The 12,246-nt window shown below is 55.3% G+C and overlaps 1 protein-coding gene across 4 annotated transcripts; it reads left to right on the top strand.

The window, feature by feature from the left end:
• Positions 1–6,584: 6,584 nt before the first annotated feature.
• On the top strand, positions 6,585–12,035 carry Tspo (translocator protein). 4 transcript variants are annotated; one of them, XM_004845441.4, is made up of 4 exons: positions 6,585–6,665; positions 9,663–9,863; positions 10,927–11,065; positions 11,633–12,035. In XM_004845441.4, the coding sequence occupies exons 2-4, from the start codon at positions 9,682–9,684 to the stop codon at positions 11,819–11,821; spliced, it is 510 nt and encodes a 169-aa protein (XP_004845498.1). In that variant the 5' UTR covers positions 6,585–6,665; positions 9,663–9,681; the 3' UTR covers positions 11,822–12,035. The 4 variants fall into 4 exon arrangements, with proteins under 4 accessions (XP_004845498.1, XP_004845499.1, XP_004845497.1 ...); XM_004845442.4 differs by having other exon boundaries at positions 6,663–6,686; XM_004845440.4 differs by lacking the exon at positions 6,585–6,665 and adding an exon at positions 6,707–6,729.
• Positions 12,036–12,246: the final 211 nt, after the last annotated feature.

Genomic DNA, 12,246 nt, shown 5'->3' with positions numbered 1-12,246 from the left:
TCTGGAAACGCATAAATCCACAGCAAAGAGGCCTTTGGAAGACATAAATTGCACATAGAAAGAGAGAACAGGAAAGGGAATCCCAGCAGCAGACTCTCTGGGAGCTGCTCAGAGGCAGGGTGGAGCTGCCTGACTTGGCTGTCCTTGGACTGCGAAATCCCTCTCAGCAGAGGGGGAGGCAGAAAACCAACTCATTCATACAGCAGGATCCTCCAAAGATTTGGAATTGGCAGCAGCAGCTGCTTTTAGATCTAAGGGTGAAAGAAGGCTAAAACAAAGAGGGCTATTTGAAAAGATCCTTAGGTCGCTGCCCTCTCCCTGCTCCACTCTGGCAAACATCTGGCTTACTCTTGGAAATGGTCAGTGTGTGGCTGGGCAGGCCAGGGACAGCAGCAGATGTGGACACGCTGCTGACACAGGTTGGCCCCACACGCTGAGTGCAGAGACCCCCCCGCCCCGAGCATGCTCCCTTGGAGCCAGACGATGACTTCCCTGACAGGGCAGAAAGTTTCCTAACAAATGGCCCAGTAAATTCACCTCAGAATAAAGCTAGTGTCATCCACAGGCTTATTTTATTCAGTCCTTTTAATCATGAGCAAACAGCCCAAGATTCCCAAGCATTTGAGGAAATCCTCTTATAAATAGGGAGAGAACAGAAGCATATGTAGTTTAGAAACCACGAAGAGAGATGAAAACAATTGTTTTAAAGAAAAAATCATCAATATCTTTACGAGGTAAGATAAGCCGAGCATGGAGATGCATCCCTATAATCTCAGCACTCAGGAGGCTGAGGCAGGAGGATCACCGTGAGTTAGAGGTCAGCCTGGGCTACATAGTGAGTTTAAGGCCAGCCTGGGCTACATAGTGAGTTTAAGGCCAGCCTGGGCTACATAGCAAGGCTGTGTCTCCAAAAACATTTTTTTCCAGAAAATAAAAGAGAATCTCTTGAATATTAAAAATAGGAAAGAAGAATTGAAAATTGCAATAGAAGGCCAGAAGACAAAGTTGCGGAAAAAGTAAAAAAAAAAAAAAAAGTCATCCAAATCTGAAAAATAAAACAAGCACCTTCAAACTGGCCTATTGATGCTGGCACAATGGATGAAATTAGACCCTCATAGAGGATTTTTAGTGTCAAATTCCAAAACTTGATCCCAAATCTTAAACTCTTCCAGAAAAAGCCAAGTAGAAAGAGCCAAGTTGGTTCCATAGCAAGGTGCAGCAATAGCCTGGACGTCTTACGCAGCCAGCACCCGGCCACCACGGGCAGGGCGGGTGGTAGTGGTGAGCTTTCACAATGGTCACCTCCTTTCGTGCCCTCTTTGGCAAGAGCTCCTGGAGGACGGGCTCAGCCCAGACCAGGGGAGCCAGGCTGGGTTTGCTGTTGCCGTAACTGGCTGCCGTACCCTGAGCTTCTGAAGAGCGGGTTGCAGCTTGTGCTCCCAGAGGCTGGGCAGCCTGGGTGGGGGGTCATGTCTGGTGGGAACTCCTCGCTGGTGTGGATTCTCAGCAGAGTCCCAGGGCAGGGCAGAGAGCCAAATGGCCAGTGTGTTGTGCTCGAGGGACAGAGTCACACTGGCTTTTACTGCAGACCCACCCTGTTATTGCCTTAGTGTCTTACTCTGTTGATGGCTTAGCCCTGGATGGCACAACTTCTGGACCTAAGCACCTCCACTGGTCCCACTCCTCCCATGCTGTACTGGGGACTGAACCCAGGACCTTCACACTGAGCTACAGCCCCACCCTATTGCTTACTTAGGGATGAGTTCTTACCCAACTAAGTTGCTAAGTTGGCCAGGCTTAGTTTGAACTTTAGATCCTCCTGCCTCAGCCTCCCAGAATCCTGGGATTTCAGGCATATGGTGTTCCCCACTCTTAAACCCTCACTGTGGGGATTACATTTCCACACGAGCTTTGGTGAGGACACTCAAGCCACAGTGACTGTGCTATCGGGACACGAGGTCCATCCAGGCATGGGGTGAGGGCATCGGGAGGTGAGGCCTGAGGGTGACGTGTATATACCAGGCTGGTGCGGCTGGAGCAGTGCATGCTGGGGTATCCTGAGTTCATCCATTCCAAGCCTCCTGCTGCCACCGTCGCAAGGTTAAAAACAGAACCTGCTGAGCCTGGCTCGAGGGCCTGTCTGCACAGGCCAGTCCGGATTGGTTGCTGGGCCCCTGTCCTCCCTGGTCCTCCCTGGTCCTCCCAGGACACGTGATCCACCTGGCAGAAGCAACCAATGTCACCCCACTCCGAGATCTGAACAAGGGGCACAGAAACTCAGAAGCAAGAGGACAGACAAGCTGTGGCCCTGAATGCGCAGTGCTCAGTGTCCTTGTCACTGCTCTGAGGGCTCCAGGCCTCCCAACAGGGGAGTCCCACCCACAACCTTACCCTCTGGCCAGCCTTCACAATGGAGTAAGACCCCGTCTCAAAATAAAAATTAAAAAATAAGGGCCAGGGGCTTAGCTCAGTGGTTGTGCCGCCTGCCTCGCAAGCTCAAGGACCCGACTTCGATCCCCAGTACCAAACCAAACCAAACCAAACCAAACAAAAAACAAAATAAAGAGATCAGAGTTTGGTGCTGAATTCATGAGAATAGTCTTTAAAAATAAAAAATAAAGAAGGACTGGGGATGTAGTTTGGTGGTAGAGTGCTTGCCTAGCACGTGCTTGTCCTGGATTCAATCCCCATTATTGCAAAAATAAACATCTCAGCATACAGGAGGCTGAGGCAGGAGAATCACTGCAACTTTGAGACTAGCCTGGGCTCCACAGTGAATTCAAGGCCAGCCTGAACTACATAGCAAGACCCTACCTCAAAAAACATAAATATATAAACAAACAAAACTCTAAAGAAAAGCAAGGGCCTGTTCAACCCCAAGGTTGAGCTAGAGACCACCTTTTCGGGTGGGAAGGAGTCCCTGGAGAGACTGCAGGGGCTTCCTAGAACACTCCTGGGGCTACTCAGTAACTGGGGTGGAGGTACCCCCAGCGTCCTTACTATTATTGTCTTAAAGTATTTGCATGTTTTATATACATTGCTATTGGGAATGTGTCACAGTTAAAACTGTTAGACCCAGCAAGAAAGAACCAACCAGAGACCGATATTAAATCCACACAGGAGTTTATTACCGGCCAGGACCCGAGCTGAGCGTCAGACTCAAGCCCTGACTGGGGGGAGACAAACATGTTTTATACACCTTTGAGGCCAACAGTTTCTAGGTCCCCCTATGGGATAGAACTAGTAAAGCAAGCAAAAGGTACAGAAGCGGAACATCCTGCTGTTTGAACATTTGTAAAACAATAGTTGATTAATTGTTATTTCTAAAGAGACTTTCCAAGGGGAGGAGGTTTTTCCTTCTGAGTTCATCTAAAGGGCAGGCAGGTGGATTGAGCAGCAATATGGAGTCTGTCTTGCTAACTAGGGTCCTTCAAAAACAATGTAGGAAAATGCTTGTGAATGTAGAAAGAGGTTCCTGATTTATTATTGCAAGGGGAAGAAAACATGTTGCACAACTGTGTACTGCCTGTAAGTTCTTATACAGGAAAAGGAACACATGCCGCTGCTTTGAAAGAACAAAGGTATTGGCAATGCTTCCTGTTGGTGATGGGAGTGGGTGGCTTTCTTTCTTTCTTTCTTTTTTTTTTTTTCGGTACTGGGGATCGAACTCGGGCCCTTGCACTTGTGCAGCAGGGGTCGAAACCACTGAGCTAAATCTCCGGCTTGCTGGCTTGCTTGCTTGCTTTCTTTCTTTCTTTCTTTCTTTCTTTCTTTCTTTCTTTCTTTCTTTCTTTCTTTCTCTCTTTCTTTCTTTCTGTTTTAAGACATGGTCTTGGCTTGTAGTTCAAGCTGGCCTTGAACGCCTCCTGCCTCAGTCTTCCTAATGCTGAGATGACCGGCATGCTCCACTATGACCAAGTCCTGCTTCTTCTTTTTTTTTTTTTTTTGGTACCAGGGATTGAACTCGGGACCTTGTGCTTTTGAGGCAGGCAGCGGCACCACTGAGCTAAATCCCCGGCCCCTGGTTCTTTTATACTAACCATGGGCTACTCATGTCACAAAGCCAACACATGCTGTAGGGAAATGTGGTGCTCTGTGGTAGACCACCCTGACCAAAGTAAGAGCAGGTTGTAACGTGGAGCAGGCATTTCCCCCTATAATTGGCTATAATGTACTCAGAGCTGGACAGAAGCCTATGTGACTCCCAGGAGCGTGTTAGATGCTACCTTGGGGTAATAGTTTCTGTGCCAGTGGTTGCCTTGGAGATCCAAGTTCTGATCTGTGAAGCTGCAGGGCTCCTAGTGAGATGACACGGCAGCTGAGGACCATGGGACTCCAATCCACATTCCACCCTCAGCTCTGCCCAACCCTTCACTGTTTTCAGTAACTTACTAGTTAACCATAACCTACTTTTGGTCAGTTCCACAAGTATGCCTGATCCTCCTTTCTACAAGTCTTGCCTGTGTCAGCTGATATCACTGGATGCCACACGAGTTCCCCTACCCCGTTCTTGCCTACACCTGTATAATCAATACATACCGATGGGCCTGGTTGCTTGTGGTCCTCGACACATGCTCTGCCTCATTGCCATATGTTTGGCATGGCCCATCCCAGTTCCTCACTATTTGTTTAAGCCTTGTTTCTGTGTCTTTCTTTCGCCTTGTGTCCTATTGCCTTGCAGGAGATTGAGGCTCCTGGCCCTGGCCTTGATAGCTCTCCAGTCACACTCGGAGCTGAGAAGCTGTCCCAGGCAGTGACTGAGAGTGAGCTGGATTTCCTGGGTGTGACCCTGACCTTGAGCTGGTGGCCTGGGGGAGTCTCTTCCCCTCCATGGGCCCAGGAGCTGGGCTCAATCCTCTGGAGTCTGGAAGAGGTTGGCCGGCCCAGATTCTCAGGAGACCCCCCCGCCCCGCTGCCCCTGCTCAGTGCTGTGCACTTCAGAGGGGCGGAGCTCAGTGGCCCTGAGGATGGGGATACAGGGTTGAGTTCTGGAGGAGCCTCCCAGGGGATGCTGGGACTGACACATGGAGATGCCCAAGGTGGGCACAGGGTGTCCAGGCAGGGGGCAGTGTGTGCAGAGTCTCAGATGTGGAAGTTTGGGAGTTGACTTGTGCCAGAGCTTGGCTGGGTCCATGGCAGTGGGAGCCACAAAGTAGGGCGTGGTCATGAAGAGTGACTGATGTGCAGGATTCCCAGACAGACCACTGGGTATGGAGTAGGATCAAAAAGCAGCTTTATTAGCCAGCAGCTCAGCAAGGGATTCAAATCACCTCGAGAGTGCTGAACAGCAGTTTACTTCCATTTTTACAGATCTATGTTTCTAGAGAAGGGGAAACAGCAGCAGTGGTTGCTGGGGAAATACCAGACACAAGCAGAGGGGCAGAGAAGGGGGAGCAGGGAGGTTTGGCAGGGCTTTCCAAGATCATTTTGCTCTAGTGAGTTTGCATTAAACTGTGGTCATAGTTACAATATATCTTCCATAATGGAGGAATTTCAGTTTCCCTTCTGTCATGTTAGATGTAGCAGCTGGGGGACAAGCAGGGAGCTGGGGACAGTGGATAGAGGGAGGGAGGTGGAAGTCACAGGGAGGCTGGTGGACGTGGGACATCCACACCTGCAGCGTGGATGCCAGGGGCAGCAGCTCAGCGGCAGCTTGGAGCGACCCACAGAATCCTCCTCTCTGAATGGGTGCCAGCTCCCCAGGGGTGGTGGCCTGAGTGTTCCTCAGCAGCAGGGATCTGAGGGCAGAAATCACCTTCTCCAGGGGCCCCTTGGCTCCCAGCCCTGTGCACAGTTGGAGAGAGGGTGGGGAGGCATCGTCAACCCAGTCCCTTACAGGAAGAGGGGGAGGGATGGCAGTGCTGTGCCAGTGTCGCCAGGTGACATCTCCACTGGGGACAGCAGGCACAGTGCCAGGACCACCTTACCTCTAGGGGCAGAAATATGTTTATTATGTTTTTTAATCAGAAGAAAGAGATGAATCTAGCCTGAGTTATACTTGACTTTTCACCAATACAGTAAAAAATACATATATAATATGAAAATATATAGTATTTAAAAATTTATGTGTAATATATATGCAGGTCCTTGAAAAGTAGTCACACTGCAACCCTGGCTGGTCCCCAGGGAGTCTCCAGGCCACCATGCTGCTGTCCTGCTCTCCCTGTGTCGACCCTGGGGTTGGTGTGGGCTGAGGGGCACAGCCAGGCGAGCCAGCTGAGGGGTTGGGGACAGCGAAGCAGAGCCACACCTGTGGGTGGTGGGTGAGGGTGACCCTGGCTCAGTGGGGGCCACTTCTGCTCACACAGCACCACATGTCTGTGGGCACCGTGCCCGCATTATGGGAGGCATCCTTATCGGTCCCACCGGGGCGTGCCCATTTCATAGATGAGGCTCTGGAGGCCACCAGGCCGGACTAAGCCCTGGAGGGTCAGGTCCTGGCGCTGCCGGACTTGCCGGGCTCTGCGGGAGAGGTGCTTTCCCCTCTCTGAGCTGGGGCTCCGTCACCCTATTTCACAGATTGGAGCAGCGAGGCTCCCTGCCCGGCCACCAGCCCGAACCAGCACTGGACCTGTGCCTCCGCCTCAGCTCCCAGGGCGGGGAGCAGGGCGGGACCGGGCGGGGCGGGGACTCGGCCGTCCCCGCTCAGTGGCTTCCGGAGAGCGGTGAGTGGCGCCCGGGCTGGGGTAGGGGGCCGCGCGTGCGACTCGGGCGGCGCAGGGCCAGAGGGTAAACTGAGGCTAGAGCCGAGCGTGGGCCCTTGGAGCACTTGCGGCTGGGCCGCCGCGTCCTCAGGCGGGACAGCTGCGCTGCGGGACTCCGGGAGCTCGGGCCCCGCCGGTTGCAGGCAGGGAGGGCTCCCGGGAAGGTTTGCGCTGCCTGGAGGGGAGCGAGAAGCCAGGCGCACAGGGGAACCAATCCTTGTAAGGGGCGGGAATCCCAGGCGTCCAAAGAAGGCTTGGGACTGGGGGAAACTGAGGTTGGCTGTAGTGGGGGAGCCGGGAGCTCCGGTCCCAAAGCCTGTTTCCTCCCTCAGGGACAAGTGCCTGGCTTGGGCCGACAGACGGCTTAGCTTTGAATTATTTGACTGCTCCCCCCATTATTTGACTTTTGAATGCTTGTTCTGCTTGCGTTTCACTTGTTTTGACGGTGTAGGCGGCGCTGGAAGGCTTTCTCTCTCTTTCTCTTTTTTTTTTTTTGATACGGGGGATTGAACTCAGGACCTTGCGCTTGCGAGGCAGGCGGCGGCACCACTGAGCTAAATCTCCAGCCCTTCGGCTTTCTCTGTTTTAAAAAGCGATCCCTCGGGCCGGGGATTTAGCTCAGTGGTTTCGCCACCTGCTGCGCAAGCGCAAGGACCCGATCCCCAGTACCAAAAAAAAAAAAAAGCGGTCACTCTTCATGAAGCAACTTCCCAGCGCCGCAGACCTCCCCGTTTCGGTTGGCTGTGGGTCCAGCCACTCGGGTTACTTTAGCAGTGAAAGAAGCTCACAGATGGGGCCAGGGATGTGGCTCAGTGGCACTGTGCCTGTCTGAAAAGCACAAAGTCCTGAGTTCGATCCCTGGTACTGAAAAAAAAAGGCTCACAGATGTAATGAGGGTTAAAATCATCCCTGGGACACCAAGGCTTAGGGGCACCTAGCTGGTGCAGGGAAGAGAGTGGACCAGAGAGGACGCAAGTCCATCCTGGTTCAGGGTTTCTGGCTTTAGGGGTTTCAGAACAGGGACCCCAAATGCAGTGACCCAGCCCCACTTCACGGATGGGGATGCAGAGCCCCAGGAGATGAGACCCAGCACTGGGGTCTCCTGGCCAGTGCGAAGTGTCACCAGATGGGAGATCCTGGGTCCCACCCTCTGTGGGAGAGATTCCAGGTCCTCTACTGGCCGTACCTAGGAGGGACGGAGACCTGGGGCTGGGACCCTGGCCCTGCAGGTGGCAGACCACTGCTGTTGGCCCCAGGGAACCTCCTGGCGCTGGGCAGAGGTGAGTGATGGCAGCTGCAGCCTGAGGGAGGTGACACAGGAGTCATGCAGACCTAAAATGTTCTGTGACTGCCTAGCTCCAATTTCTTCATCTGTTTCCCTGGAGAAATGGGGTGAGTAGTCCCCTAGACTGACACCCACGGCCCCTCGCTGGTCTGGAGTCTTCCGGGAGGGGAGTGCTTGCTGTCCTGCCCCTTTCTCTTGGGGCAGAGAGGACACACCTACCAGGCACAGGAGGAGCAGGCTTCGGTCACCCAGTAGGCTGGGGGCTTGGCCAAGCTTATTTTCCTTCTGGGGAGAGAGAAACTATGGGCAGGTGGGTGGCTCTGCCCCTCCGCCCAAGCTCCTTACCCCAGTCCCCACCCTCCTGGCTCCCTGTTCTGGCTGGCCGGGCCTGGGTGACTCAGCTTGTGGGTCCCACCCTCTGCCTTCCTGCCTCCCTAGACGAAGGATTCAGGAGCTGGCAGTGCCTGGGAGGCCCCAGGAAGTGTCCTGCCCTCCTCTGTCCTCAGGAGCCCTTGGGCCAGCAGAACGGAAACACAGCCTGGCCCTTTCCAGGGCAGCTCCCAGACGCCAGTGCCAGGGCCCTTCCTGTCTCACTGGGGCCTTGAAAGCCACCGTTCCTGCATTGCCTTGGCTTATCCAGTGCATTGGGAGTCATGGGTGTGGGGTCCCAGTAGCAGGGACAGCCAGCCCATCTTGGAAGGGGGATTCCTGGGCCCAAGTGGGGGCCTGGTCTGGGCTGGGGGCTGTGGCCAAGTGAAAGGTACATTGTGCCCCCAGATACTGGGGAGAAATATTTCTTTGTGTATAAGGCGGTGAACCTCCAAATTGGGGTGCCTAGGGAAGGGAGGCAGCAGCAGAGCCATGCACTGTGGGACCTTGGGGACAGGAATGTCTGGGGGACCCAAGGTGGATCTGGGGGACCCAGGGAAGATCCCAGGGGGGGTCGCCTGGTACAGGGGCTGGGGAAGGCCCGGGCAATGACTGGTGATGGCTTGGATTTCTTTGGGTGATGGAATGGGAATATACCAAATGCCCCCAAATCCTGCGCTTGCATGTGGTCAGTTTATGTTCAAATTTAGACCCCCTTCTTGACCCAGGAGGACAGGAATCCCTGAGGATCAGGGAGCTGAGGCTGCAGGGGGTGGCCGGGTGAAAGGGTCCCTGGCAGCTGTGAGCAGGTCTGGGTCCAGGTGTCAGGCTGAGCAGCAGAAGTGGTGGATTCAGGTAACAGATACTGAGTGAAAGTGTGGAAGTGATTTGGTTGAGGTCAGATTTGGTTGAGGTCAGTTGGTGGGGATCAGGGATTTGAGGGAGCCAAGATCTGTCTTCCAGGCATTGAATGAATGAATGAGGAGCTGAGGGGCTAGAACATAAAGCACAGACCTTGCTGGGCACAGTGGCACACCTGTAATCCTGGTACTCCAGAGGCTGAGGCAGGTGGATGGCAGGTTCAAGGACAGCCTGGGCAACTTTGTGAGACCCTGCCTCAAAATAAAATTAAAAAGGGCTGGAAGTGTAGCTTGGAGGGTTCCCGAGGCTGGCGCTTGACCTGGGGAACCCCACCTGGTTGGTCCATCCGTTCTGGGGTGACAGGGTGTGGGGTCTTGATGGTGATGACAGGCTGACCCAGTGTCCTTGGGAAAGGCCCTCACCCTGGCCCTCTTCTCTTCCAGAGCCTCCGAGACAGTAACCATGGCTCCACCCTTGGTGCCTGCTGTGGGCCTCACGCTTGTGCCCAACCTGGGGGGCTTCGTGGGCTCCTACTTCGTCCGTGGTGAGGGGCTCCGCTGGTATGACACCCTGCAGAAGCCCTCGTGGCACCCGCCGCGCTGGGCGCTGGCTCCTGTCTGGGGCACGCTCTACTCGGCCATGGGGTAGGTGTGCGTTCCCGGGGCAGGCACGGTGCTCATCACAGAGGGCAGCGTGGAGCAGGGATAGCACTGTTCCCAGCCAGGGAGGGAGGCCTGTGGGTTGCACAATTAAAATTTCTTCTCCTGGGCCTCTTGAAGAGCATCCCGGAGCACACTCACCCCACTGTCCTGGCCAGCTGGGCAGGGTAAAGGTTGCCACCCTGAGGGGAACACGCTCCAAGATAAACACCGAGCACAGCAACTTGTGCCAGACTTCTTGTGCCTGATTTTTAGAGTCCCCTGTTGGACAAGGGACCTTGCAGGGACACAGGGTAGCAAGTGGGGATCCTGAAGGAGCCCCTCCCCAAATCTGGCCTCAGAGTCCCCTGTGACAACTAGTGCTGGGGGAGGGCATCCCCTGCTGGGTGTAGTAGGGACCATACCCCAGGGTGTGCTGGGAGGTCACCCCCACCCTGCTTCTGGGAAGGGTCTGCAGGTGCCAGGCACCCTGGGGACAGGTGGCAGAGGCCAGGCTGGGTCTGGTGGTGTCACTGGGCTGCACCTGCGGCTGGCCAGGTCCCACCCAGTCAGACTGTGCACACTTCCTGGGCTCCACGTTCTCCCCATTCTGGTACCTCCAGTGCCGGATCAGCAGGTCACAGCTGGCCCAGCCCTTCTGCTGCCCCCGAGGCCCTCGAGGCCCTGGACACTGAGTCAGGGTCTCACCCTGGCCTCCAAGCCTTTTCCTCTCCCTGGCAAACTCCTACTCATTCTCTAAGGTCAGCCCAAATACTCCCTCCTATGTGCAGTGGCCCTGGCTTTATCCACATGGCCCGTGTGCTTCCCTCTTTGTAGTAAGGATGATAACACTGGCAAATATTTATTGAATGTCTTGTGTGCCAGGTACCATACTAGGCTCTGCCAGTGCGTCAACTCCAGTCCTCACAGTAATCCTACAAGAAGCAAAGGCCCAGAGAGGTGTAGCCGTTCTCCTGAAGTCACATACCAGTCACTGGCAGGGTAGCAGGTGGGTGAGGCTCCGGGCTTTCTCCCCCTGTGGTGTCCTGACCCGTGGCCTCTGTTCCAGGTATGGATCCTACATGGTCTGGAAGGAGCTGGGGGGCTTCACTGAGGAGGCCATGGTTCCCCTGGGCCTCTATGCGGGTCAGCTGGCCCTGAACTGGGCGTGGCCTCCCATCTTCTTTGGTGCCCGGCAGATGGGTTGGGTAAGTGTGGCTTTGTGAGTCTCTGGTCCCCAGGGAAGCCCTTGGAGGATTTGGGGTGGCGAATCTCAGACAGGAGCAGCGCCCACAGGTAGGGGCAGCGGGGGCAGTGGGGAAGGGTCTGGCTAAGTTACTAAGTTGCCTTGGCTGGGCTGGAACTTGTTTTTTTTTTGGTACCGGGGATCGAACTTGGGACCTTGGGCTTGTGAGGCAGGCCCCGCAACCACTGAGCTAAATCCCCAGCCCTAGGCTGGAACTTGTGATTCTCCTGCCTCAGCCTTTCAGAGTGCTGGGATTACTGGCATGGGCTACCACGTCTAGCAGCACTTGACAGTTTATAGCAAGGCTGTTGGGGCTTGCAGTGGTGTAGGGAGGTCAGCACCTGGCTCCAGGATGTGTTGTGTTCCCCTCAGCACGGCCTGCACCTGGCACAGGTCAGGCAGAAGTGCCTCGTCCCCATTTTACAGGCGAGGAAACAGTCTGAGGATGGGGAGGTGCTCAAGGGTGGGGGAGGCTGGAGCTGTGGGTGGCAGTGCGGCCTCAGCCTCCCTGTCCCCCGTGTCTCCCCAGGCCCTGGTGGACCTCCTGCTCGTCAGCGGGGCAGCAACAGCTACGGCTGTGGCCTGGCACCATGTGAGCCCATCGGCCGCCCGCCTGCTCTACCCGTACCTGGCCTGGCTGGCCTTCGCGACCACACTTAACTACCGAATATGGCGGGATAACCACGGGCGCCGCGGTGGCCGGCAGATCCCAGAGTAAGGGTGCCTGGGCTGCGGAGAACTGTGGCCAGGCCCAACCAGGCGCCCTTGGTGTGGTGACACAGGGTCTGTCGGTGACTCGGCCCAGGGTCAGCAGCGGCTCAGAGGTGACCCAGGCCGAGCCCCACGTGGGAACGTGTCCTGTGCTTCTGCAAGGGCTGCACCCAGCTCTCAGGGCACAGCATTTTATAACCAAATAAAATTCAGACCTCCTATGCAGTGGTCTGCGTAGCTGGGCAAGGGCTGTGGCCACGCAAGGGCCCGGGCTGGGTCTGCCGGGGCCGCATCATCCAGCCAGGGCTCCCACACCCTTCTCAGGACCTCCTGAAGCCCTGTGAGGTGGGGGCCTGGAGCCGGGGCATGGGCTGTCACCTTGTCACTGCTTCCAGGGCGCTCAGCCCAGGCCCACAACCACAGGTCAGTGTC

Source organism: Heterocephalus glaber, unplaced genomic scaffold, assembly GCF_053883595.1.
Source record: "Heterocephalus glaber isolate CG9 unplaced genomic scaffold, H.glaber_assembly_v1.0 deba00001444, whole genome shotgun sequence".
NCBI classification, from domain to species: Eukaryota; Metazoa; Chordata; class Mammalia; order Rodentia; family Bathyergidae; genus Heterocephalus; species Heterocephalus glaber.
This window is presented reverse-complemented; position numbering and strand designations above follow the sequence as displayed.